The sequence below is a fragment of the Podarcis liolepis genome, assembly GCF_965112155.1.
Source record: "Podarcis liolepis genome assembly, chromosome: 5".
Taxonomy (NCBI): Eukaryota; Metazoa; Chordata; class Lepidosauria; order Squamata; family Lacertidae; genus Podarcis; species Podarcis liolepis.
The window spans coordinates 5,565,429-5,592,320 of record NC_139556.1 but is presented as its reverse complement, the minus strand read 5'-3'; the positions used below and the strand labels follow the sequence as shown (position 1 = coordinate 5,592,320).

Genomic DNA, 26,892 nt, shown 5'->3' with positions numbered 1-26,892 from the left:
TTAATTCAGTTTAACTGAACAACCTAAACTTCTGATATGCACTTGAATCCTCCTGCAAAATAGAGACAGTCTGGAGTACCCTTAACTGCCCCTCCCAATAATTAAAATAATCCCAATGTGTGATAAAGTACCATTGGCTTTCTTGCATCTCCAGCAAATATCTGTTAGCTGATCTATCTTGTGTATGACACCATTTATATATTACTTTATTCAATCTCTGTTTGAGGCTCATTGCCATCTGCCTGCATATAGAGAGCCTTATCTCACCCAAAATCTCCACATTAAATTATTTCTTCCAGTTCTGTGTAGTCCTCCATCCCTCTTTTGTACACTTTGGAAAGCAAACTTATTTGTCTTCTTTTTTCCAGGCAGTAAAAGGTTTCCAAATGCTGTTAAATCTCTGCTTATAAATGCTCTCCTCATAGCAGGCTGTATATAAAAATCTGTAATTGAATTGCTATAGCTGAATGTACTCAGCTGCTCAGTTTGTGAGAGAGGGTAGATTCCTTTGCTTTGAATCCCCCCTTTTTAATATAGGGTGTAAGCAGAAACAAAATAAACAAATTCCTGCCAGTAGCACCTTAAAGGTAAAGATAAAGGGACCCCTGACCATTAGGTCCAGTCGTGACCGACTGTGGGGTTGCGGCGCTCATCTCGCTTTATTGGCCGAGGGAGCCAGCGTACAGCTTCCGGGTCATGTGGCCAGCATGACTAAGCCGCTTCTGGCGAACCAGAGCAGCGCACGGAAACACCGTTTACCTTCCCGCCAGAGCGGTACCTGTTTATCTACTTGCACTTGATGTGCTTTCAAACTGCTATATTGGCTGAAGCAGGGACCGAGCAACAGGAGCTCACCCCGTCACGGGGATTCGAACTGCCAACCTTCTGATCGGCAAGTCCTAGGCTCTGTGGTTTAACCCACAGCACCACCCGCGTCCCTTCCAGTAGCGCCTTAGAGACCAACTACCGTAAGTTTGTTATTGGTATGAGCTTTGTGCATGCACACGAAAGCCCATACCAATAACAAACTTAGTTGGTCTCTAAGGTGCTACTGGAAGGAATTTTTTTATCTTGTTTTGACTACGGCAGACCAACATGGTTTATACCAGTAGGTATAAACAGAGACTGTAATAGTAAAACTCTTCCCATTCATGTAAGTGTGAGGCGGCATTTGAGACCCTCTTTTCCTGAGATGGTCAATGGGAAGAGGTTTAGCAAACCCATGTGCCACAATACCGTCATTCCTTAGATCAACAGTGGATACTTGGGGATAAGATGGCACAAACTACAAAGTTCCTAAACTAGTTTATAGATTTTAAAGTATAACAGAAAGGGTGAAAGCGAGGTTGTGTAATTCACCACTTCAAATGAGTCCATCCTAACACAGATTTTCTCCTCTTGTGCTTTTTGTTTGTTTGTTGTGTATATTAGTACAAGCATTTGCTTGCAATGTTTACTTAGACCCTTAAACTCCTCTCAAAAATGGTAGCACAAGGGCTGTTAAATAGCAGATAGAAACTTTTAGTACATGCTTCATATAGATTGTTTTCAACCATTAAGATGCTAGCTATCAAGTTTGGCAATGGTCTCTCATAACATGCATCAAGTTTTAAAACAGTGCAGGGTAGTCGCCATGCTGTTTAAACTCCAGTGGTGCCTCTTACTCTTTAGTAGTCCAATTGAAATCCTTCAGATTGCAATGGTTTAAATTGCAAGCGATGTAACTTGATTTGAATATGATTCCCATCACTTCGGGAAATATGTTTGCCATTTGCAGTTTTGTCTGTCAGCACAGGATGATGATGAAAGAGGGCACAGTACTGAACTTCTCCTTCTCTGTGGCTCCTATTACAGGCACAGGAGCCATCTTTCAGTTTAGGACTTAACAGCCCTTTCAATGTAACTGCTTATAGCTATTATTCCTCTACTAAGCAAGAACAATTGAGCCTATTAGATAAGTCACTATCCATCTCTGCTGCTGGTTTGCCTTGTACCTTTGAGGGGGGTTTTCTTTCTTTAATTTTTATTTATAAGTTTTCAGTTATACACTCATAACATTTCCCATTCTTATACAGTAGTTCTTTTGAACTTCCCACCCAGCATTCCATGACAGTTCTTTGCACATCTTAATTAACTGCATGTACAATAATACCTTAACCTTATTTTCCACCTTCTCATAAACTTTGTAATGTCAACTGCTGGTCAAAAGGCAACCCCTACCTGGGATTTATATTTAAGATCTTTTTTCTTTTCTTTTTTTTTGTAAATATTCCCCTAAATACTCCCTTGATTTTTATTTCTATTGTGATTTTTAATGTGCTTCATTATTAAATCACTCCAGATGTGTAAACACAAATAGCAGAGATACTGGGGCATTTTTTTTTTGGCTTGGATGAAATGAACCTTGTGTGGGCAATTTATACCCCAAAGCTTGAATGTAGCAGTAAAAAATCCCCTGAGCCACATACCCACCTGCTTATTCATTAAGGGCAAGACGTATCTAAGGGTGGGTGGAGTCATATGGGATGAAGCAATCCTTCAGATATCATGGCCCTAGCCGCTTAGGGCAGGGGTCAGCAAACTTTTTCAGCAGGGGGCCGGGCCACTGTCCCTCAGACCTTGTGGGGGGCTGGACTATATTGTGGGGGGAATGAACGAATTCCTATGCCCCACAAATAACCCAGAGGTGCATTTTAAATAAAAGGACACATTCTACTCATGTAAAAACACCAGGCAGGCCCCACAAATAACCCAGAGATGCATTTTAAATAAAAGGACACATTCTACTCATGTAAAAACACGCTGATTTGCAGACCGTCCGTGGGCCGGATTGAGAAGGCGATTGGGCTGGATCTGGCCCTCAAGCCTTAGTTTGCCTATCCATGGCTTAGGGCTTTAAAGGTCAACATCAGAATTTTGAGTCAAGTCCCGAAGCAAACAGGGAAGCAGTGATACTGACATGGGAGAAATGTTACACTTATATAGGAACAGAGCTCTTCACAGGAGCCAGGATCTCAGTTTGGGGTGATTACAAAAGTCATCATGAGGTGGCAGAATATGGTTGATTAGAATTGACCTTGGTTGACCCAGCTATGCAAGTGAAAAGAGCAGCCTGGCTTGTGGTGCTTGGTGCCTCACTGGTCCATGGCATCTCTGTTGCTGGCCTTCTCCTCATGGGAGTGCCCTGCTTCCACATTCCTGGCAGGTCATGGAGGAACCAAACTCAGGAACTAAAATCAGGATATCTTGCTGTGGGGTGAGAGAGAGGGAGAGATTCCAAAAATAGCACGTTTACTAGATTTTTGTTTAACTGATAAGTCATTGTGAAACAAGCATGTTCTGTCTTTAATCAGCCTGCACACTTTATATTCCATAGATTATTGGGAAGCCTATTCAATACATCTTTCCCCATGCAAGGCTGAAATTGCCGAGGGACCCAAAGGACCACTCTGTTTCAGGTAAAGCAAGCAAGAGCATCTGGCTTCACAAGAATATGGATTATATGGCATGCAAATGAAGTATGAGGTGACTGTCCATCATATAGTAAGCAGTTGTTCATCTTGGATACATAGCAACCAGCGGCGTAGCGTGGGTTGTCAGCACCCGGGGCAAGGCAAGTAATTTGCGCCCCCTAACCCGGGGCAAGGCAAGTAATTTGCGCCCCCTAACCCCTAACCTGCCGCCGCTGCCAGCTTCTTCTTGCTGCTGCCTGGTCTGGTCTGGTGTGGTTCTCTCCCGCGCTCAGCGCTGCGCTGGGCGGCCACTGCACTGTCCCTCCCCCAGATAGTCCCTCGCTCTCTCTCCGCACCGCACGCCTGGCACCCACCCCCTCCACAGTGGGCGGCGACCCAGCGGCTCGGATCGGATTCGCACAGCCAGCACTGCAGTGAGAGAGAGTGAGTGAGCCAGGTAGGGGGAGAGAGCTGCGAGTGTGAGTGCCCCCCCCCGATGTTGCGCCCGGTGTGGCCGGGCCCCCCCCCTGCACCCCCCACGCTACGCCACTGGTAGCAACACTCAATGAGAACAGAACATGATACATGTTAGATGCAGTGTTAGAAACTGAGATATGAAAGCGAGGAGCTAAATGGCACCTTAAACCTAGGATATGGGTTCTTCCCCTGCCCACCACCCTAATATTCTTAAAAGGGTCTTTTCTCCAGTCTTCAGAGAGTAGCAGGAAGTGGGGGGGGTGGCAAAAAAAGGTCCTCCTTTCCTTCCACATTGCAGTTTTTTAATCTGAAATCTTAGGCACAGTATTGCGCCCAGAGCTCAGAAACTGCTTGCCCTAATGAAATCCCCTGTCGCAAAATGCACCTAGAACAAGGGGAGTTACAGACATTGGTTAGGTGCAACAGTGCTTTATTAAAAAATAAGTTAAACACTATGTAAATAAATAGAGAAATAAATACTTTAAGAACCATGCTTCTGGGGGGCATGCAAATGGCTGTTTGTCTGTGTATATATATATATCAATTTGTCTCCATTCCCTCTTTTCTGTTGATTGGATGTTTTAAGCCTCCCTATTGTCAAGGCAGAGCCCCCTGGCCAGCTTAGGTCCCGTCCCCCCGGCAAATGCACTGGGCTGCCCCCTCCCTCTGTATAGGTCTGGGTGCCACAGCTGGAAGACTATTGCTGCAGCCAGTGGCGTAGCGTGGGGGGTGCAGGGGGGGCCGGCCGCACCGGGCGCAACATCTGGGGGTTAGGGTTAGGGGGCGCAAATCCACGGGTTAGGGGGCGCAAATTACTTGCCTTGCCCCGGGTGCTGACAACCCACGCTACGCCACTGGCTGCAGCTCCCGCCTCCACTGAGAGAGTCCCTTCTTCTGTACACACACACACACACACACACACACACCTCCTTTATTTCATGGAGGTTTGTCATTTCTGCATATTTTTTGTTCGTATAAACAACAAAGTGAATAAACTAACACCTCAAGAGTTTAGGCCTCTGAACATTCAACAGAATGTTGTTGTTTTTACATAAGCTGGTGGGGTGCAGTTCGGCTTCTTCTGAAAGAAAAGAGCTCAAACCAAACATGTTCAAATGAAATTTCAGATGTTTTATATGATTTGCATATATTAGAGTTTCTTGGGAAAAAACATTAATATGTTATTTAAGTGCACTGTAAAACTAGATGGTGATGATGCCTATACACTAAGGAGTAGGACAGAACAACCAATTCTGTTCTTTGTGTATTGAAACATGTGAATTAAGTTTAAATGCTAGTTATTTTTTGTTTCCTATGAAATTATTTGCCCATGGTAATGTGTTGCTGGAGATCAAATTCGGAGCTCAGTTAAAAACATGCTCAATTAATTGCCATTCCTCAAGCTTTGAAGCAACTTGAAAGGATTTTATCTAAATGTATAAAATTCCCTTTGAAATGTTGTTTCTCCAACAAGAAGTTTCATGATAATCAAGAGGTCAGAGTTTTAAGAAGATTTCCTGTGGAATTCATTGAGCCTCTTGCTTATTGCTGACTGGTTTTCTAGCATAACAATCAACTCTCTGAAGAGAGGGAGAAAATAATAGAAATAAGAAATCTGCACTTAGGTATGGAAATTCAACTTCAGACATTTTTGGCTACTTCTCACACCTCTCTTCCCGCACTAAAGATCACTCTCCCAGTATATATACCTGAAGGTAGTTTATCATGGGAATTTCCATTTTCCAGAACCACTGGAAACCTTATTCTGCCCCAGCTGCAACAAAACATGTCTCTCCCCTATCAGCCTCTACAGCCACAACTCTCCCAACAGTTTGACTTCACCCCCGAAGGCGCACTCCTCCATTGTCCCCTGAGACAGACGGAGGCCAACAACTTCACAGAACATTTAATCGCACAATACGTATCATATTTGGTTACTATCATAAATTTCACTCGAACACATTTGTCAGCAAAATATCCTGATTTGTGACAGAACAGGGGGAGACGGAGGAGAAGCGTTTTGGGCCCATGTGTGAGGGCAGGAGGGTCTGGAGGAGGTTTGCAAGTGTGTTGAGCTCGAATGGATGCAGACAGTATGTGCAACAACTTCGTGGGTGTGCTCACACTTTGCTTACCATGTAAAATGAGCTCGTTACCAAAAGGCCCATTTACATGGAGGTCTAATTTAAGATAAGCTCTGCTAGATCAGGCCAAAGGCTCATCTATTCCACTCTCCTATTCTCTCAGTTGCCACCCAGACACCTATGGGAAGCCCAGAAGCCAGTCCTGAGCACAAGAGCGTTCTCTCCTCCTGTGGTTTCCAGCCACTGCCCTGCCTTCCACAGTGTGTGTGTGTGTGTGTGTGTGTGTGTGTGTGTGTGTGAGAGAGAGAGAGAGAGAGAGAGAGAGAGAGAGAGAGAGATAGTACTCTGATAAAAACGGAAGATAACTTAAACGACTGCAAGCATGTGCAGTTAATGCTGGAAGACGGCACTGAGCAATTAGCCTTTTATGACTTGATACTGTAATCACATTTGTGATTCTGGCTTTTATCTCAGGAATTCCCCCCCATCTACCCCCCCCCCAAAAAAAATATTGGGAACATATAAATTATAAAGATTGCGGGCTACATTAAGCATGCATTAATTGCTATCATATTAGTACTTAGATTTCTTAATCTCTTTAGTGGAATAAAACTACCTTTACCAATTTTGCTCAGATGAGAGATCGGTGAAATTTTATTCTGCTTTCTGGGAATATTCAGGGCTTTGATGTTCTTTTGCTCAACTTTTATGAAGCTTTTTTTTATATAAAAAAAAAGCCATGGCTGGCGAGCAAATTAAAAGCTTGTCTTGTTTTGGCATCTCACCTTCTTGACATCAACCGCTTGCTTGTCTGTAGTTCACTTTGTATGATCATGGGCAATAACTAATAGACAAAGGATTACACAGCAAAACAAACTTTGGTTTTCTTACATCAGTGAGCTGACAGATCATATTAATTCTTGCATCACTTCTTGGTCTTTTGGCTAAGGTCAAGTGTAGTGTGTGTATTAGTTCTTGTACAAAATAGGGAAAAACTAGTTATTTAATGGTATTTACTATTTTACTGTGTTATTTATATTATTGCTTGTGTTTTACATATATTTGAGTACTTTAGTAGAAAACCAGCAAGTAAAAATGAAAATAAATATTGATCACTACTGCTGCCTTTTTTCTATACATTTTTAATATGTGTGTGCTTTTTTCCCTCCTGGATGCAGGCAATGGACTTGGGATCCGAGTTGTAGGAGGGAAAGAAATTCCTGGAATCAATGGAGAAATTGGTGCTTACATTGCTAAGATCCTGCCTGGTGGAAATGCTGAGCAAACAGGGAAACTTGTAGAAGGTAAAGTACTTACCCTATTGTCAGGGAACTGCCATCAGAGCATCAGGTGGTGGAGGGACTCAGGCAGGATGAAAGAGACTCAACTGCTGAAGCAGGGACCAGCAGGGGGAGGAGTGGGTCTCTGAGGGAATGCGAGCAGGAGGGAGGGCTCAGGGAGGCTTCCAGCGAGAACAGTGGGGAGGTATCGGAGTCTCCCATAGGGAGACCCACACCTCGCAGGAAACTGTCACGCCGTGAGTCCAGGAGACGCGTTTCCGTTAAGGAACTTCTTTGCTGGAAACGCTTCCGCAGACAGCCACTGTCGGACTCTACTAGTGACTAGAGCAGACATGTCTGAGGAGCTCCGTCACACACGGAGGTTTGTGGGGTCGCACAAACTCTGAGGGAGCACGTTTTCACGCACAAGCAGCTAATCAAACCCTCACAGCAGTCCGACAGTCTTTGTACGCTGCCTGTGCAAGAGAAGGCATCATGAGCGAACCAACCGGAACCGGAGGAGCAGGGGCTGGAGCTGGTCCAAGCTTGGAAGATAGATACCGAGCGTTGGAGGTTCAACTGGCCCTGCAGACGGCGAGGTTGGAGGAGAGAAGGGCTCAGGACGCAGACAAGAAGGGGAGAGCCACGCAATTCCCCAGAAAGGTACCAGGATTGGTGCAGAAATTTGGGGGGGACCCCAAGGACTACCATGCTTTTAGGACAGAGATGCAATATGCCCTTAATGTGCAGTTCGATGAGTTCCCTGATGAGGAATCGCGAGTTGCTTTTGTAATTGGGCATCTTGAGAAAGGGGCTAGAGACTGGGTTCGACCCCTAATGGCAACGCACAATGACATACTAAAGGACACAATGAAGTTCTTTCGTGCAATGGATATCATGTTTTCCAGCGATATTGAGGAAGGGGTGGTGCGCAGACAGCTAATGGCTTGTAAGCAGGGAAGTCGATCTGTCCGTGAATATTGGACTGAGTTTACCATGCTGATTCACAGACTGAGTTGGGATTTATCGGCGGCACCCGTTCAAATGCTATTTGAAGAAGGTCTTTCTTCGGGGGTGAAAGACGAGCTGGCACGGAGCCCCAGGGCGGAGTCTATGGATCAGCTGACCAAATCTGTGCTGACCATAGGAGCGCGGCAGGAGGCAAGAGCCTTGGAGAGGCGGGAAGGGAGAGGGGAACGTTGGAAGGAGTTCCGCATTCCAGACATTCCTGAGCCAGCTTTCCCGCCGGCAGAGCCGATGGAAATCGGAACAGCGCGCGCGCGCGCATTTTCAAAAACCAGCGAGGGAGCTAAGAAGGAGGGAAAGGGCCCCCGGAAATGCTATCTCTGCCAACAGCCAGGCCACTTTGCCAGAGTCTGCCCCCAGAGGAAGGAATGGCAAGGGATGGTGGGAGCTGTTGAGGGGGGAGAAGAAGGGGGAGCGGAGCAGGTAAAAGCCAACGCCTGGTTGCCACAATTGGGGCACTGCAGCCAGGCCAAAGAGCAGTGAAAGTGCCCGTGCCAGAAGCTCCTCGACCTGCTCTAGTGATTGAAGTGTCGCTAGAGCTGCAGAATGGGCACCCCCTAAAAATAAAGGCGCTATTGGACTCAGGCAGCTCCTGCAATTTTATGAGCAAGGAGTTTGCTGCTGAACACCAGATACAGACCATCCCTTTAAGCAACCCCCTGCAGGTGACCACGATTGATGGCAGGGAGTTGTTGGGAGGAGGAGTCCGCTTGCAGACTGTCCCAATGATAATGAGGGTGGCAAGGCACACAGAACTGATAGCGTTTAATGTGGCCACCCTGGGAGGCGCTCCCATTATTTTGGGAATGAGCTGGCTAGCTCTACATGATCCGCTGGTTGGCTGGCATCAAAGAGTGGTGTCCTTTGGTTCAGCACATTGCCTAGAACACTGCAAAGGGGAGAAGGGTTCAGCAGGGGCCCAAGCGACCCTAGCAGGGACTGAAGTAATGGGGAAGGTGAAGGTACCACCACAGTATGCAGATCTCAGCGACGTGTTCAGCGAGAAGGAAGCTGACCAACTACCACCTCATAGACCCTTTGATTGTCAGATCAATTTACTCCCAGGAGCACAGCTTCCCGTGGGCAAGTTGTATGCCATGTCAGACAGGGAAATGCAGGAGTTGCGAGGGTTCATTGACAAGAACCTGAAGAGAGGCTTCATCAGAGAGTCCAAAGCAGCAGGGGGGAGCCCAGTGTTCTTTGTGGACAAAAAAAATGCGGACAAGCCGAGACTTGTATGTGATTTTAGGCGGCTGAATGCAGTGACTGAACCGGTGGCGTTCCCTATGCCCAGAATTGATGATATTTTGACCAGGGTGAGGAAGGGAAAGATTTTCACAAAGCTGGATCTAAGGGGGGCGTACAACCTGATACGCATAAGGAAAGGGGATGAATGGAAAACCACCATGTTTACCCCTTTGGGGGCGTTTGAATACCTCGTTATGCCATTTGGATTACAAGCAGGCTCCGCGTGTTTTCAATCTTTTATGAACCACGTGCTGGGCCCTTTGCTCTACAAGAATTGCGTTGCCTTTCTAGATGATGTGTTGGTGTATTCTGAGAATGAGGAGCAACATGTGAGAGACGTCAGAGAAGTGTTGAGCAGACTGCAAGCCAACAGGCTGTGGGTCAAACTGGAGAAGTGTCGGTTCCATACCAAGGAGGTGGAATTCCTGGGGTACCGCCTGTCAGACAAGGGATTGGCCATGGATCCCGGCAAGGTACAGGCAGTGCTGGAATGGAAAACACCCAAAACCAAGAAGGATGTGCAGAGGTTCCTAGGGTTTGGAAACTTTTATCGTAAGTTCATCCGCAACTTCGCCCATCTGACGGCGCCCATCACTGACTGTCTCAGCAGTAAAAAGAAGTTTGTATGGACGGCGGAGGCGGAGCGAGCGTTTGAGGAACTGAAAAGGGCCTTCGCCTCTGAAGAACAACTTCTGCATGTGGATTTACGAAAGAAGCTAAGGGTTGAAACAGACGCATCTGACAGAGCCATAGGGGCGGTGCTTCTTCTGCAGCCGGGGAAGGAGGAGTCAGAGTGGCGTCCGTGTGCCTTCTTCTCGCGGAAGCTGAACAAATCCGAGAGGAACTACACGGTGTACGACCGAGAACTGCTTGCTATTCATGAGGCGTTCCGGAGATGGAGGCATCTGCTAGTTGGTGCACAACATAAAGTGCAAGTGTGCACGGACCATAAAAATCTAGAGTACTGGAGAACGGCGCGAGTGCTCAACCAAAGGCAGTTGAGATGGGCCCAAGAGTTCTCCAAATTTAACTTTGAGATTTGTTATGTGCCAGGCCCAGAGAATGTTAGGGCGGACGCTCTCTCACGCAAACCTGAATATTTGGAAGGGGAGGGAGCACCCGAAGAAACCCATATCATTCCAGAGGACCGCTGGGTGTGTGGGGCGACTTTGGTGGGGCAAAGGGAATTGGTAGAGGGTACGGTGCAGGATGCATACGCCCAGGGGAAACTCAGGGATCTCAGAGGGGAGGAAGACAAATCCGGTGGTTTTGAGGAGAGAAATGGGGCATTGTATTATAAGGGAGCGTTATATATACCTGAAGGGGAATTGAGGGAGAAGGTACTCAAGCAGCTGCACGATAGCCCCACAGCAGGGCACTTTGGGCAACACAAAACCATGTGGCTGGTTACCAGGGAATTTTGGTGGCCCAAGGTCAGGGAAGATGTGCGGGAGTATGTGAGAGGGTGTGAACAATGCCAAAGAGCCAAGGGGGAGAGGCAGGCGCCGGCTGGCTTATTAGAACCACTGCCCACACCTGAGAGACCGTGGGAAGCAGTGGCAATAGATTTCATGACTGATCTGCCAAGGTCTAGAGGGAAAACAGCCATCATGGTTGTAGTAGACCTGTTAACTAAAATGGCCCACTTCATAGCCTGCTCACATGCGGTTACAGCAGAAGAAACCGCCAAATTGTTTGTAGAGAATGTGTTTAGGTTGCATGGCGCCCCCTTGAGGGTGGTTTCAGACCGAGGGAAACAATTTACTTCCAGGTTCTGGAGGAAGCTCATGAGCTTACTGCATGTAGAGGTTAATTTCTCGACGGCCCGTCATCCTGAAACCAACGGGCAGGCGGAAAGAGCAAATGGGGTTCTCCAACAATATTTGAGGTGTTATGTTAATGACAGAGAGAATGATTGGGTGGAGAAGTTGGCGTTGGCAGAATTTGCCTACAACAATGCAGAGAACGTGTCCACGGGGATGAGCCCCTTTTTGGCTAATCACGGGTGCCATCCCAGAGCCTTCCCAGGGGGGGAGGGGGAGAACTGGAGCGTTCCAGCTGCAGAACAGTTCGTGGAAGAAATGGAAGCGATCCATCGCCAGCTCCAACTCAATTTAAACAGGGCTAAGGAGGAATATAAGAGGCAGGCAGACAAAAACAGAAGGGAAGGTGAAAGCATCAGGGTGGGGGACCAGGTGTGGCTGTCAACCCAAGGGTTGCCATTCAAAGGAGGTTGTAAGAAATTAAGACCCAAAAGGCTGGGTCCGTTTGAAGTCATACAGCAGGTCAATCCAGTGGCTTTCAGGCTCCGGTTACCGAACCACATGAAGCTGCACCCAGTTTTTCACAGGTCGTTGCTGTCACCGTATAGAGGAGACAGTGAGGGGAGGGTCACTAGGGGACCAGCAATGGAGGAGAAGGAACACAGCTACCATGTAGCGGAGATCCTCGATTCCAGGTGGAAGGGAGATCAAGTAGAGTATTTGGTAATGTGGGAAGGGGAACCGGAGTCGGAAAACACCTGGGTTAGGGCAGAGGATGTCAATGACGAGGTTTTAATAGAGACTTTTCATCAGAGGTTCCCACGTAAACCTCAGCCGGTAGCGAGGTTCCGAAGGGAATACTTTGCCACCACCGACGAGGAAGAGGAGTTGGAGGGGTTCCCAGATTCTGAAGAGGAGGAGGATTCAGCTGGCCAGGACGACGATCGATGGAGAGAATTGTTCGAGACGTCAGAAGATGAGGAAGATTCGTTTCGGGGTTTTAGCCCTTCACCTCCCAGGGGGGAGGAATTGGGAGGGGGTGAGGGGGGCCCTGGAGGGGAGGTGGATGTCAGGGAACTGCCATCAGAGCATCAGGTGGTGGAGGGACTCAGGCAGGATGAAAGAGACTCAACTGCTGAAGCAGGGACCAGCAGGGGGAGGAGTGGGTCTCTGAGGGAATGCGAGCAGGAGGGAGGGCTCAGGGAGGCTTCCAGCGAGAACAGTGGGGAGGTATCGGAGTCTCCCATAGGGAGACCCACACCTCGCAGGAAACTGTCACGCCGTGAGTCCAGGAGACGCGTTTCCGTTAAGGAACTTCTTTGCTGGAAACGCTTCCGCAGACAGCCACTGTCGGACTCTACTAGTGACTAGAGCAGACATGTCTGAGGAGCTCCGTCACACACGGAGGTTTGTGGGGTCGCACAAACTCTGAGGGAGCACGTTTTCACGCACAAGCAGCTAATCAAACCCTCACACCTATCTTGTTCAAAGCTATTCAGGAAATGTGTGCAGAGATCACTTATCCTTGAGGCGAAACAGAGGGAGTCCTGGGAAATACAAGACAGGGGACCTAGTCGTTCCTCAACTATGGGATGGAAGGCTCTCCCCAGAGAGGCTTGTCTGGTGTCAAGAGTACTAATTTTTGGCAGCCGCCAGAGGCATTTGAGTGCTCAGTTTTTTCTCCTGCTGCTTATTAGTTCACCATTTTGGTGGTGATTATATTGATGGAGTTGCAGAAGAGAGGTTTCAGTTGTTGGGAACTGGTATATGACCAGATTATGCTTTTAATTGTATTTTGTTGTATGAGAGAGAGGGGCGGGAGATTTGATGTAAGGTTGTAGAAGAATAAATAAACATTAAATGGTTAAAACAGCAAGATCACCACAATGAAGTCCAAAACACAAAGAGCTAAGGAGATAAATGGATCATGGGAAATCAGTCCCTCCCTAACTGAGTGGGGGTCCCTCTGGGTGGGTCCAGGACATGGCTAAAATCTCTTTATGTGATGGGGTGGTCCCCACTGCCTTTTCTAAGGAAGACCACCCTGGATCCAATAGTTATTGACAGCTGCACCCAGTTGCTAACATTATTATTATTATTATTATTATTATTATTATTATTATTATTATTATTAAAATGTCTATACCACCCTATGCCTGCAGCTCTCAGCACCCCTGCTGATTCTCCTTGACCTCTCAGTGGCCTTTGATATCATTGGCCATGCTACTCTATGGGATCGGCTTTGTGAGTTAGGCATGGGAGGCCCTGGGTTGCAGTCGTTCTGCTCTTACCTACAGAGCAATTCCAGAAGGTAGCATTGGGTGACTTCCTTTCAGCCCCTTGGGAGTTGTTCTGTGGGGTGCCATGGGGCACTATTTTGTCCCCAGAGCTATTCATCATCTATCTACGAAGCCATGCAGATTGTTCACTGGGAGATTTAGCATACAGCTCCATTCCTCTGCAACATCTGGATCACGAGCTTCTGGACTCATTAATAGGGAGGATAAGAGTCAACAAGCTGGACCTGAATCCCAAGACAGAAGTTTTGTGGGTTCCTGGTTCTGGATGGGCTGCAGTCCCTCTGAAAGAACAGGTAAATAGCTTGGGGCTACTGCTTGATCCAGTGTTGTCGCAGGATATTGATTTGTCTTGAGTGTCTAGGACTGCCTTTTACCAGCTGTTGCTGTTACATCAGCTGCAACCATTCGTGGGCAGGGATAGCTTGGCAACAGTGGTCCATGCATTGAAACCTCTGGACTTGATTACTGTAATGAACTTCACAGGGGATTGCCCTTGAATTTGATATGTAAGCTAAAGCTAACGCAAAATGCTGCTGCACAGTTGCTTTCTGGGGGAAGCTATGTGTGGGCAACATGTGACACCTCTGATGAAAGGTGCCAACTTTCTCCCAAACTAGAATCAAGGTTTTATTATTGGTATATAATTGATGTTTAGTTCTTGCTGGATTTTATGCCTTAATACTGCTTTTATGACCTGTATTCTGCTTTATATTCTATTTCTGTAGTCCACACTATTATGCTGGTATATTCTTTAGTTGTATTTTCCTATTTTATTGTCAGTGGAGTTGTTCTTTGTTGATTGCAAGCTGCTTTGTAGAGGAAGTTGCTCAAAAAGCTGGGTATGAAAATAAAGGAATAGGTGTCATGGCAAAGGTTGGCAGCTGAGAACTTGCTCTGACTGTAAGCAATGAAAGGGACTATAGGCTGGCCACAGATTACATGTGCCATGTGAAAATGAGCCATGTGCAGCCAACTTTTAAAGGCTTCTCGGGAGATAAGCAGAGAAAGGTGGAAGGGATTGTTTTGCCATTTTGTGCTTTTCTCCTCCAATTATTTTTCTGTGTTGGCCTCATCTCCCCTTAGCAGCTAATTGCCTCTGCTAAAAGTGATATTATAACTATCTATTACCACTGAGCTGTGTGGGGCTTTTGGCTATTAAGGGGCAATTGAATCCAATGTGCCAGCAAAATCTGGAGGTTCTAGCTCAGGGTATCTTTAAGGATTTTTTATTATTATATCTTAGAGGGTCATTGCATACTTTTAGTTCTTCATGGTTCCAAAAATCTTCCTTTTATCAAAGAGACTGTTTCTTTGATTCTTTCAAAGTTCTTAGAGCATTGTATTCTATTAATAGTGTGCTGGTCTTGGTGGAAAATATAATACATTGCAAGCTACTGTGACAGAGTCTAGTCTTAAGGGTGAAATATCTATACTCTTTTCATCTATATTTTAAGAATTGGTCTGGCATAGACATCTTGCAGTAGATTAATGCAAACTGTTTGATGAGGCATGTGGCTTTAAAAGATCGGAACATCTTGATATTTGCCAGTAGACCTATTCCAAGAGGATAGGTAGCCCTTTTAGTCTCTTGCATCTAAAGCAACAAGGATTCTTGTGGCACCTGAAGGACAAATACATTGTGCATAAACTTCACAAGGTGCATGAGGTCATCCAGAATTACAGATAATAATTTACATGGTATGTGTGTGTGCAAATAGTGAAGTCAGAAGGAAATGAAAATATTGCAGAAGGAGAAAAAGAGTATTCAGAAATCAGTACAGTTCGTTGCTTTATGCTTCATTGTTATTTTCAGCAACATTTTGGGAGGCTGTTGCTAATGATGAACAGACTCAAATGGCTTGTTGGTCTGTCAGTATAAAATTACAGGTTTTTTTGTACCAGCCAAAACATTGTTTTGCCCCATTCTCTGGCTAAAGAAAGGCTCTCCTGCATGTATGGTCTGAGAGCTTTTTCCTTTGTCCTGCTGCTTTCCCCAGGAAAACCCACAGTTTTACTGCTAAACTGAATCAAACGTCAGTCCACAGGCATCAGTCGGTCAACCCGACTGACGTTTGTGCCGATTCAGCAGTAAAGCTGTGGGTTTTCCCAGGGAAAGCGGCAGGACAAAAGTACAACCTGTTGGACCCGTGCCTGGAAATCACGGGACAAACAAAAGTGTGGATGAGCCCTTAAAAGCCTTATATTGTCTATTGCTGCAGATCTCAGGATGGAGCCTTCACACTTTTAAACAAGTTTCAAGGCTGCGTTCAAGTGAGCCCTGGCTTCTAAACCCCCCTTTAAATCCATATCAACAAAAAGCAAAGAATTCACTTTAAAACTCACCTACAGGTGGTACCTAACACCAAGGAAGCTATCACTAATACACCCAGGAACCTCACCAAAATGCTGGAGAGGGTGCACCTCCACAGGCACATACCTCCACATGTGGTGGGAATGCCCCAAAATCCAACTATTCTGGCCAACAGCCATAAAAGAAATATGCAAAATAATTAAGCAAGTATTAGAAGTCACCCCAGAACTGGCCCTACTGAACATCTTCCAAGACAATAATGCCCATTTACACCACAAAGAACTCATAACCCGGCTACTCTCAGCAACCAGAAACACCATAACCAGACACTGGAGAGACCTGCCAGGAGTAAGCATGGACCAATGGTACCAAATAGTATGGGAAACAGCCCTACTAGAAAAATTAACCATAAACTGAAACTGACACGGGGACAAATAGAAGAAGATACCTTCACCCTGGTATGGCTCCCCTTTATCACATACACAGCCCCACAAGACAGTGACAAGAATCCACCAACAGCATACAAATCAATATGGCTAACCTGTTCCAAAACATCTGCCAACCCCACTCACACATGAAAACAAAGTTCACCACAGCCAATCACAAACGAACAACCACACCCTAGGCCAGGGGTCAGCAACCCGTGGCTCTGGAGCCGCATGTGGCTCTTTTACACCTTTGCCGCAGCTCCGGGGCGGATACTAGCGAGGGGAGGAGGCACATTGTGCGCCCCGACACTCCCCACTGTGGCAGGCACTGTACTGGCTGTGATGTCGCATGGGGGCAGTGCGTGCGTTAGTCACACACCGTCCCGACGTCACCTTCCCGCCCGCTGTCAGATCGCGGCTCTGGAGATATATTTGTTTTAAATGTCGCAATGGTTTTGCGGCTCCTGTTTTTTTTTCTTCGGAAACAGGTCCAAGTGGCTCTTTTTGTCTTAAAGGTTGCAGACCCCTGCCCTAGGCCAACCGCAACCTCTCTCACCACTAAAGGAACACAAGTGAATAGCAAAGAGAACCTGCACAAGCGACACTGACACAAAACCCCACACATACATCAAGTAAAATAGAAACATCACCACCCCACCCCACCCCACCCACCATTCTCCCCTCCACCTCCACCTCCTTCCCCCTTTTCTTCCTAAAGTAACACTAATGTCTCAAGAAATGAAACTAATCTGCAGAAAATGTAACTTGAAAAAAGAGACGTTGCACATACTTTTGTAAACCAAGAAATCTTTAATAAAAATACATTTTTTTTAATTGATCACTGATTGGCAGATGCATGCATCAAAAGATATTACTAGGTGGGAAATCTAGCTGTGTGTGCAGTTTTGTAATGTTATGCCTTGGCGTTCCAGAGCTGAATTTCCCAGCAATTACTGGTTAACAGTCACAAAATGAGCTGCGTAGTTGTTTGATTTTCCCAGCAAGACTGAAAAGTGAGAGTTTCATATGGTAGGAATAATCTTCTTCAGCCATGTGTTTGGTAGCCCCTGATCTCTGCCACAGCCCCATCAGCCTCATAGGGCAGCCCTCTATATGACGGTCAGCTTGGCAAGCCACAATACGCAACTGGCAGGTTGCATTTGGCTCGGTGGGTCGCATATTCTTCAGATGAGTATCAGGCAAAATTTTAGCCAGTTTATTATTTGCACCATATCCTTTCTCTCACCCTCAGTTTTCATTTTGTCATTTGGCTGGCTTAATTTATGACTGTACTAGAACGGGACAGGGAGGAATTAGCTCTGCTCTAATCTCCCAGTATTTGTCTTGGTGATTTATAGAGCTGCCTTTGCTCACTTTCCCTGCTCTCCTTCTCTGTGTACAACCAGGGAAGAGCCACCCATTGAAATATCTCTGAAGTGCAGGCATGAATATGACTCCCAGAAGAATCTGATGGTTATCCAGCTAAGTCTCCGGGCCCAAAGCAGATTGCATTATAGTCACGGGGAAAACATTCTCTCGCTCTAAAATCCCCCCAGAAGGAGTCTGAAAACTGCTCTTGCATTCAGCTGTAAGTTTTAATTAATTGATACAGCTGTTAAGGGGTGCAGTATTAACATTCTAGTAAAGTAGTATTTATTCTCATATAAATACAATATGATGGCTATATTTAGAAATCCTGCGTTGCAGGGGGTTAGACTAGACAACCCTCGCGGTCCCTTCCAACTCTACAATTCTTTGGTTCTTTGATAACCCTTTCCTCCTCTCTAACAGATGTCCAGAAAACAGGAGGAGTTGTGTTAAACTGGGCACACTTGGACCTGGCCTATTCTCTCCAGAGTTTCCAAGAAGAGGGGAGAGGAGCAACTTTTCATATCCAGTTTGGGCTCATCTTCATTTACCTTTTCTCCTACTCTTTCAAGGCTCAGGTCCACACTTAAAACTCTGTGTCCAAGCAGGTTTTTGCTTTATTTGCTTATTTATATATTGCCCCAGAGCTTTCCTGCGAAAGCCCACTCTTTAGGGCTCACTCAGAGCAAACAACAATTCAGGTTTTCCACAGAATGCCATTTGCTCCGATTGAGCTTTGAAGAGCAGTTTTTCGCAGGGAAAGCTCCAAAGCAACAAAAAGGGCACTCAGACATGGAGCTTTGAAGTGCCTGGAAAGATTAGAGGAAAGGTAGGTGTGGACAAGCCCTCTGTCTTGCAGACAATGTGTCCTATGTTTCAGATGACAGTCCTCCCTTTGAAGGGCTGTTAGATAATAGTCCTCTGTATGAAGCAGCCCTCTGTTTGGAGGGCTCTTTTGTTTAAAGAACTAGCATAAGAATGGAGAGCAGCAGACTAAGCAGCCACAACAGGCCGTGATTTTAGGGATTTTTCATCTCTTGGAGCTTCTGTCCATGGTATGGAAAACACATAGGCAGGCTGTTATGTGACTTATTCCTCACAACAAATGGAATCCTAATGGGGAACAAATAATTTCATATGAATCAGAAATTATATCTTTGTCTTTTTGTTGTTGTTTTTTATAAGATATTTATTAAGATTTTCAAAAAAAAATAAAAAATAAAAATACAAAATAAAAATACAAAATAAAAATAGTTAAAAAACAATTCAGTCTTTCCATCACATATTTTTCATTTGCTTATTTCCCGGACCTCCTCACGCCTTCCTTTTCTGTATTCCAGTTCAAATTGTTAATTCAGGAAATCCCTCCCCTCTTCATTCATCTTAATCTTCAATTTTTAAATATTATAACATTAATTTTTTACCTATTAATAACCATTTTCTTTTTGACAGCCTAAAATGATCAATACTACTGCTTTAATGTGATCAGCAGCATCATCAACCTTGCCAAAGAGGAAAATTCCTGACACTGCAACGGAATATGTTTATGTTTAAAAGAGGCGTTTAGGGACTCGTGTGCCAACTTCCTCTTCCATAATTAAATAAATGATATTTATGAGGCTGGCACTGCAATCTTTTGCACATTTTACACGTGCATGGGAGTAAAGCCCGTTTGTCGCAGTGGGACATGTTTATGTACAGGATTTCACTGCATCCAAACAACCATTTCATGCCACTGTTGTGGTGAATGGCGGGCCATGGCGGAGGAAGAGAAGGAGGCAAGGCGGCAGAAGAGGGGCATCCAGGATTTCAAACAGAAGGCAGGGTGACTTTTGTGAAACCGGGATGTCCCACTCAAAGCGGGACTGTTGGGTGGTATGCTTCTGTCCTCCTCTGATGGACTGGAACTTGTGAAAGAGTTATTCTTCATTATTTCTGAAGGCTTTCTCAATCCATTTTATCCATATTTTACATCTCAAAGGTTATTTAAAGGCACTTAAGTCTATGGATATTAATGGGAGATCTCCCTGCAGTCTTCTTGGGAGCATATAAAAGTTTCGTTGTAGAGGATGGAGAGTCATGCCTGTGCTGATACAATAATTCTTCTCTTTCTAAAAGGCTAGTACCCAACAGATGGAACTAGAAAATGGGAAGTTTTCTGTTATAAAAAGCCATGAAAGAATACTATGAAATTAACAGCTTATGTAAATCAATGTATTAACAAATATGTTAAATTCCAGATTAAAAGCAAATTTTTATTTAATGCCTTCAGCTGTTCCCTATTATGGATCCTATTGTTATCTCTGCTGCGGTTTTGGTAAGGAAAATTAGTTCCTAAGAATTAGATAAAGTATATCTGAAGCCGATGGAGGAAATAAATCAAGACGCTTGTGGGAAAGCTGCATCATATTTTCTAAGTATAGCAACTCACCGGATGATTGAGATGTGTGCTATTATCTAAAACTGACTTCGTTTTCAGTTCCAAAACTTCCCTCTTCCCTTAGCATAGAAAAAAACCACACATTTGGTATGTTAAAAATGGTTTACTTTACTCTCTCCAAAGGTCAAGTTCATGTGCTTTTTGATACAGCATTCAGAAAAAGTTGTGCAGGCACTAAAACTTGGGTTAGCCACAGTGGTGAATGCTCCTAAGATGTTGGAATAGGAACTCAAAAGAGGCTTGTTAAAGTCATGTGGTCAGAACTTAGAGCAACCAGCTCAGACCTCTTTACACACTGAGCTTCTCAGGTAGACAGAGAATGAACAAAAGTCTTGGTTACCTTCCTCTCAAGGTGAGGGGCAGTGACCTAGCTAAGCCTGGCAGGACAGCTTACTCTATGGCATTAACCCCTTCATGCGTTACTCAGACTTGAGCATGTTGGTTATCCCACAATCCCCACTCTTCCATTTCACTCTTTCCATTTCATCCTGATCAAATTTGCAGATGACACCAAACTGGGAGGGGTGGCTAACACCCGAGAGGACAGGATCACACTTCAAAACGACCTTGACAGATTAGAGAACTGGGCAAAAACAAACAAGATGAATTTTAACAGGGAGAAATGTAAAGTATTGCACTTGGGGGGAAAAAATGAGAGGCACAAATACAAGATGGGTGACACCTGGCTTGAGAGCAGTACATGTGAAAAGGATCTAGGAGTCTTGGTTGACCACAAACTTAACATGAGCCAACAGTGTGATGCAGCAGCTAAAAAAGCCAATGCAATTCTGGGCTGCATCAATAGAAGTATAGCATCTAGATCAAGGGAAGTAATAGTGCCACTGTATTCTGCTCTGGTCAGACCTCACCTGGAGTACTGTGTCCAGTTCTGGGCACCACAATTCAAGAAAGACACTGACAAACTGGAACATGTCCAGAGGAGGGCAACCAAAATGGTCAAAGGCCTGGAAACGATGCCTTATGAGGAACGGCTAAGGGAGCTGGGCATGTTTAGCCTGGAGCAGAGGAGGTTAAGGGGTGATATGATAGCCATGTTCAAATATATAAAAGGATGTCACATAGAGGAGGGAGAAAGGTTGTTTTCTACTGCTCCAGACAAGCGTACACGGAGCAATGGATCCAAACTACAAGAAAGAAGATTCCACCTAAACATTAGGAAGAACTTCCTGACAGTAAGAGCTGTTTGATAGTGGAATTTGCTGCCAAGGAGTGTGGTGGAGTCTCCTACTTTGGAGGTCTTTAAGCAGAGGCTTGACAACCATATGTCAGGAGTGCTCTGATGGTGTTTCCTGCTTGGCAGGGGGTTGGACTCAATGGCCCTTGGGGTCTCTTCCAACTCTATGATTCTATGATTCTATGAAATCCTGTAACATCTTATAGCTGTCCTAATGGGGATGAGCAGAACCTTTTTTATCATTGAACCGGACCACAGCTTCTGTGAAAATAAAGGAGAAAGCATCCTAGGCACTTATTCAGAAAGATGGGAAAGTTTTAGTGGGAGGGTGGGCTGGGCAAAGAGAATCTGAGGAAAATAAACTGCCATTACCCAAAAGACAAGAACAGCAATCTTTTGCATCAGCTGCCTCAACACTGTCAATTTTTTCATAAATCAACAACTGCTTTGCATTTTCATATTGCTTCAAGACATCTATGTCAAATACCAGAGTCTCATCTTCTTTAAATAGGGCCTGATATTAGTTGTCTTGTGCAATTTTAAAATAAATGACTTACTTTTCCCCCCTTATAACGGTAGGTAGGAGATGCTTAAAGTTTTTTAAAAGGAGGAAATGAATTGGAGTGGTGATAGAGATTCCCCAAGAGAATAATAATTAATTCTTATTTTATATTCTGATTATAACTCAGAAGTACTCCAAGGAACAACAAAATTATTTCTGCAGAGAGCTTTATGGTGATATGCCCAAGGAACAGCAGGTCGCCACTTGAATAAAATAGATGTTGAAACAGCTACAGAGAACTCTGGATTTATGAGGCTCCTGATTAAAATACTACAACTTTTTCCTAAGGAGATGTTCATTAGATCTGAAATGAGTATTCTCAGTGGCCCTTGATTTCTACCAGTCTAGAAGTTCAAAATGTCAGTGCTGTGCAGCCTAAGTTATTCCAGTGGCCTGGGAAAGACCCTAAAGGTTAATTCTGGATAGATGAAAGCAATCACCAGCCATTGTTATGACATCAGATGACTGGCAGGTGAGTGGTCCTGCCTATCTGTCAAAGTATGCCCTTGGGGCTAGTGGGAAGATATAAAATTATCCTGTGAAATCCAGAAAGGTTCCTCACCCCTGGATTATCACATGCTGTGGAAACAAATATCTGATGAATTTATGCATTGCACCCTTTTTATAAGCTTCTCAGGGGCATCTTATTGACCCCTGATTGGGCATATTCACATCCCCAAACCTAAATGGGTTTCATATTTAGTCTCTCTTCCCAGGAAGCCCTGGGAAATGTAATCTTTTGAAGGCCAAGGATCTTCTGGCCTGGTCTTTTCTTTTCCCATATTATGGCAGGCAACTGAAAAACTGATTTGCTTACAGTAATTCACATTTTGTTTTCATATGTGTTTATCAGTTCCTTACTTAATGAAAAACCTGCTGTGGCTATGGTTTCGTTTTGGTGCAAAACTGAGAATGCTGACTGTAAATGCTGAATTTTGTTGACTCTGCTTTAAATAACATCAGTATAGTGTGTGAAAGGAAGTGTGAAAAAAGCATTTAAGGGTAGAAAAGTGGCCTAGATTGCTAGCGAGCAGCTTGTCATGCTTTCATGATATAGCCTATAAAGGTTCAGTTTGCAAACTAAACATCAATAACACGTCCATGGAATTAGAGATGGTTGTGATCTGTCCCTTGATTTCCACTAGTTACCCCCATGTTTGTTGTGGTTCTTCATGCATTGGCTTGTATTTCCGTGCAGCTCTACATTATTATTCCATATGTGTGTATTGCTGTTTCATAAGTAACTGGATGTGCAATCTGAGCACGTACGTAAGTATCGCTCAATTTAAAAACTCTGAAAGTTTTGATGAACAAATATGTAAGAAGTAAATGCTCCATTGGGGGACACAGGTGAAAATTATGATCTGCACTTGGCTTCACGTTGAAGATTGCAAAGGGCGTTGAATCTCTATTGGGTGATATGTTTGCATATTATGATCTGAAACTAGGCTCAGGAGGACATAGGAAAGACCTGCCCCAAATATGAGCTTGCATATCCAATGCTAAAGTGTTGATTTCTAGTATATCTATATATATATATTTTAAAAAACCACAAAAAAGCATTAATATCCTGGATTTTCACTAAAGGGAATTTGTGGCATATCTATCAGAATTTACAAATCATTTCTAGCACCTCTAGGTAACTTAATGCATACAAACACGAGCATAGTGAGAGGTGTGGGTAGAGAAGCAGTTTGTGGAAGCAGTTTCCCACACTTTCCGCAAGCTATAAGGAGCTCGCATTGGACCCCTTCCAAGGGTTGAATTATTTTCTGCCAACTGCCATTCAGTACTCTGTGATTTACATTGTACTTCTGCAAACCTGAAGATTCACAATGGTATCTCCTTCTCATTTCTTGGTTTGGGCTCCATTTCTGTCCATGCACACCTCAGGGAGCTTTTGTCCGGTTCCTGACACTTCCAGTTGAAAGGGTGAGGGAGCAGGTGGTGCAGAAGATTTTGACCCAAGGACCTGGAAAACCGCTGCCAGTCCATAGAGACAATGCCGGGCTGGATGAATGATACTAATACTAGACCCAGTGTTAGGCAGCTTCCTACATTCCTACTGTTTTTATTGCAATGCTAATGCATGCAGATTTAATGAACCAGTTGATTAAAACACACAACGATGACTAGACCAAGATTTCTTTAATTGGGTAACAGCTCTCCTTCTGGGTCTTGTTTGCTCATGTTCCCAGTGTCAAGGCCCACGGTAGCCTTCTATTAGGGACCTTTGGGGGTATGCGATCCTAATGGGGGCTGTTACCTTTGAATCCTTCCCCCCAGCTGTCTAATTTTCCAATTCTTTCAGTCTGATGCAGCACAAAATGTCCACGAGGCAGGGTCTGATCCAAGCAGGCAATTTTTATTACAGGGAACAGATTGTCCATCTTAACAAGTACATTAATTGTTGCAATAATGGAAAATGTTCACCGCGGACACAAATGATGAATTAGAGAGGAAGTTAAGGTGTCTGCAGCAATAATGAGCTCCTGCGTGATTCATGCTCAAGAAGTAGCCAAAAATAACATTAACACCTTGACTTCCATTGGTTTATTTTAAACTATCAAAAAGCTCCAGAGCTAAAGAAAACCTGGGGCAAAGAAACGCACATGAGGCACACGCCGGACAAAGTTAAACCCTTTTAAGTCTATTGATTTCAGTGGGACACCATGTGTTTCACAGGTCCACGCCCTGACTTGCTATCTTAAATTTCTAATGACACCATTTCAGATGGTAATGATGAGAGAAGTGGAGAGGGGCCTTTCTATCTGGCTAAAATAGCTATTCTGGGTTTCTCCTGTGTACCCCAAGTATATCAGCTCTTGCAAATCAGTATATAAACATGGCAGCGATTGTCTCCAGCCTTCAGCAATATTATAAATCTGAGTAAGACTTTTAAGAGAATTAATTTTAGGAAAGCACAGGCTCAGTTATAAAAGACACCTCTGTATCTAAATGTACTTTACTAACTCCGCACATAGCCACTGTTTCTTTTTTTTTCTTTTTTTTGTAAGTTCATTGCTGTGTGAGTGGTGTTAAATATTTGACTTGATTTATTACCCTAAAAACTCAGTATGTTGGAGATATGGGAATATCAGCCAAACATTTTCATTAGTTCATTTTTAAATTTATTTTGTACACAATTTTGCTTTCCCTGGGTCTTCCTCAAACAATATTCTGCTTTTTCCATTTATTTTCTTATTAAGAATTTATCACATAATTTTATTTTTGTTCTCCCATTTATCATGTGCACAGGTCTCAAAATAAACATGGGATCCATTAAATGATTCTGTTTTGTCCATGTAAGTGGAACCAGATCAAGGAAATGTCACTTTTGTGCTGTGTAAATGCAGTGGGGTGTTGTTTTGCATGTTGACTTTGATTAGCTAGTTCACCAGGAAAGTTCTCCTGCACAAGCCCCATGAGATAAACTGGAACTGTAGGATTATTATTACTGTATAAATTGGCCTGTAAAGGACATTTTACATTTGTAGCCTCAAGGCTTCTATTCTTTGACTCATGCTGGTAAATAACTGTTCAAGCAGGGATAGTTCTCCATTAAAACCATAGTTTCTGATGTGTTTCTAAAGCCAAGCAAATTGTCTTATTTAGTTATAAAAAATAGTCTTGGTGAGGTTTGGTACTGAAAATGCCTTCCAAAACAAAATGGCCTGATACTTCCAACTCTGTAATACAGAAATTGGGCATAGGTGGCCAATCATTGTGGCAAAGTCCAAAGAATAAGATAAGGCAGTCCAATTCCTTAGTGCAGTTTTTCAAAGAACAATGATATAAATGTGTATAGCACTTTCAAGTGTTCAAAGCAGTTCACATCATACTCTCCAACATTTCTCTGATGAAAATAGAGACGTCCCATTCCTGCCCTGTGGAACGCCCTCCCACTAGATGTCAAAGAGAACAACAACTACCAGACTTTGAGAAGACATCTGAAGGCACCCCTGTTTAGGGAAGTTTTTCATGTTTGATGCATTACTGTATTTTAATATTTTGTTGGAAGGCACCCAGAGTGGCTGGGGAGGCCCAGCCAGGTGGGTGGGGTATAAATAATAAATTATTATTATTATAAAGATAATTTTACTATTTAAACCCCACACATCTTACTGGGTTGTCCCAGCTACTCTGGGCAGCTTCCGACATATATAAAAACATAATAAAACATTAAACATTTTCTTTTTTTTAAAAAAAATCTTCCCTATATGGGGTTGCCTTCAGATGGCTCTGGGGTCGGATAACTCCATACCCTCCAACATTTCTCCAGTGAAAATAGGGACATCCTAAGGAAAAGTGGGACATTCCGGGATCAAATCAGGAACTGGGATAGCTTCCCTAAATCAGGGATGTCCCTGGAATATAGGGACACTTAGAGGGTCTGTCACATTCATTATCTAGCTGTAATCCTTAAAACATACTGGGGAGAAGGCTAAGCTGATTATTCTTTTTATCCATGACATTCTAATTTTCTACATTCAACGAGTTCTTCCCAAGGAGGGCATGTCAAGAATGCAGCTTAAAGAATGCCAGCTTCCATCTCCCAGTTTCCTCTCTCCTCTCTTTCCCGTTCAATTTGTTTGTTCAGGTACAAATGCTCCATGGTTTTCCCATTGGATCATTCTATGCAGTGGCGTAGCGTGGGTTGTCAGCACCCGGGGCAAGGCAAGTAATTTGCACCCCCTAACCCATGAATTTTAGTAGGGGCAGAGAGCTGCGAGTGCGCCCCCCCCCCGATGTTGCGCCCGGTGCGGCCGGGCCCCCCCTGCACCCCCCCACGCTACGCCACTGATTCTATGTTAACCTACACAGGTAATTTGACATGTTGGTCTTGGGTTTTGCTTTCTGTTCTTTTATCAGTGTGCAGTGGAAAGGCTTTGAAGTTTTGTTAAGTTTCAAAGACCCATTGAAACTGACTTACACTGAACTGCTATTTGGACCTTTCG

At 44.3% G+C, this 26,892-nt stretch overlaps 1 protein-coding gene across 6 annotated transcripts in view; it reads left to right on the top strand.

The window, feature by feature from the left end:
• Positions 1-26,892, top strand: part of PCLO (piccolo presynaptic cytomatrix protein) — a 243,460-nt gene that overhangs the window by 162,766 nt on the left and 53,802 nt on the right. For 5 of the 6 annotated variants that reach the window (XR_014526251.1, XM_083503300.1, XM_083503299.1 and 2 more), the window contains exons 9-10: positions 3,377-3,458; positions 7,192-7,317. Coding sequence is in view for 4 of the 6 variants with exons in the window: in XM_083503300.1 (XP_083359426.1) it covers positions 3,377-3,458; positions 7,192-7,317 (208 nt within the window). In the remaining 2 variants the exon portion in view is untranslated. Of the gene's footprint in view, positions 1-3,376; positions 3,459-7,191; positions 7,318-26,892 lie in introns of those variants that run through there. The other variant, XR_014526252.1, reaches the window with a different exon arrangement.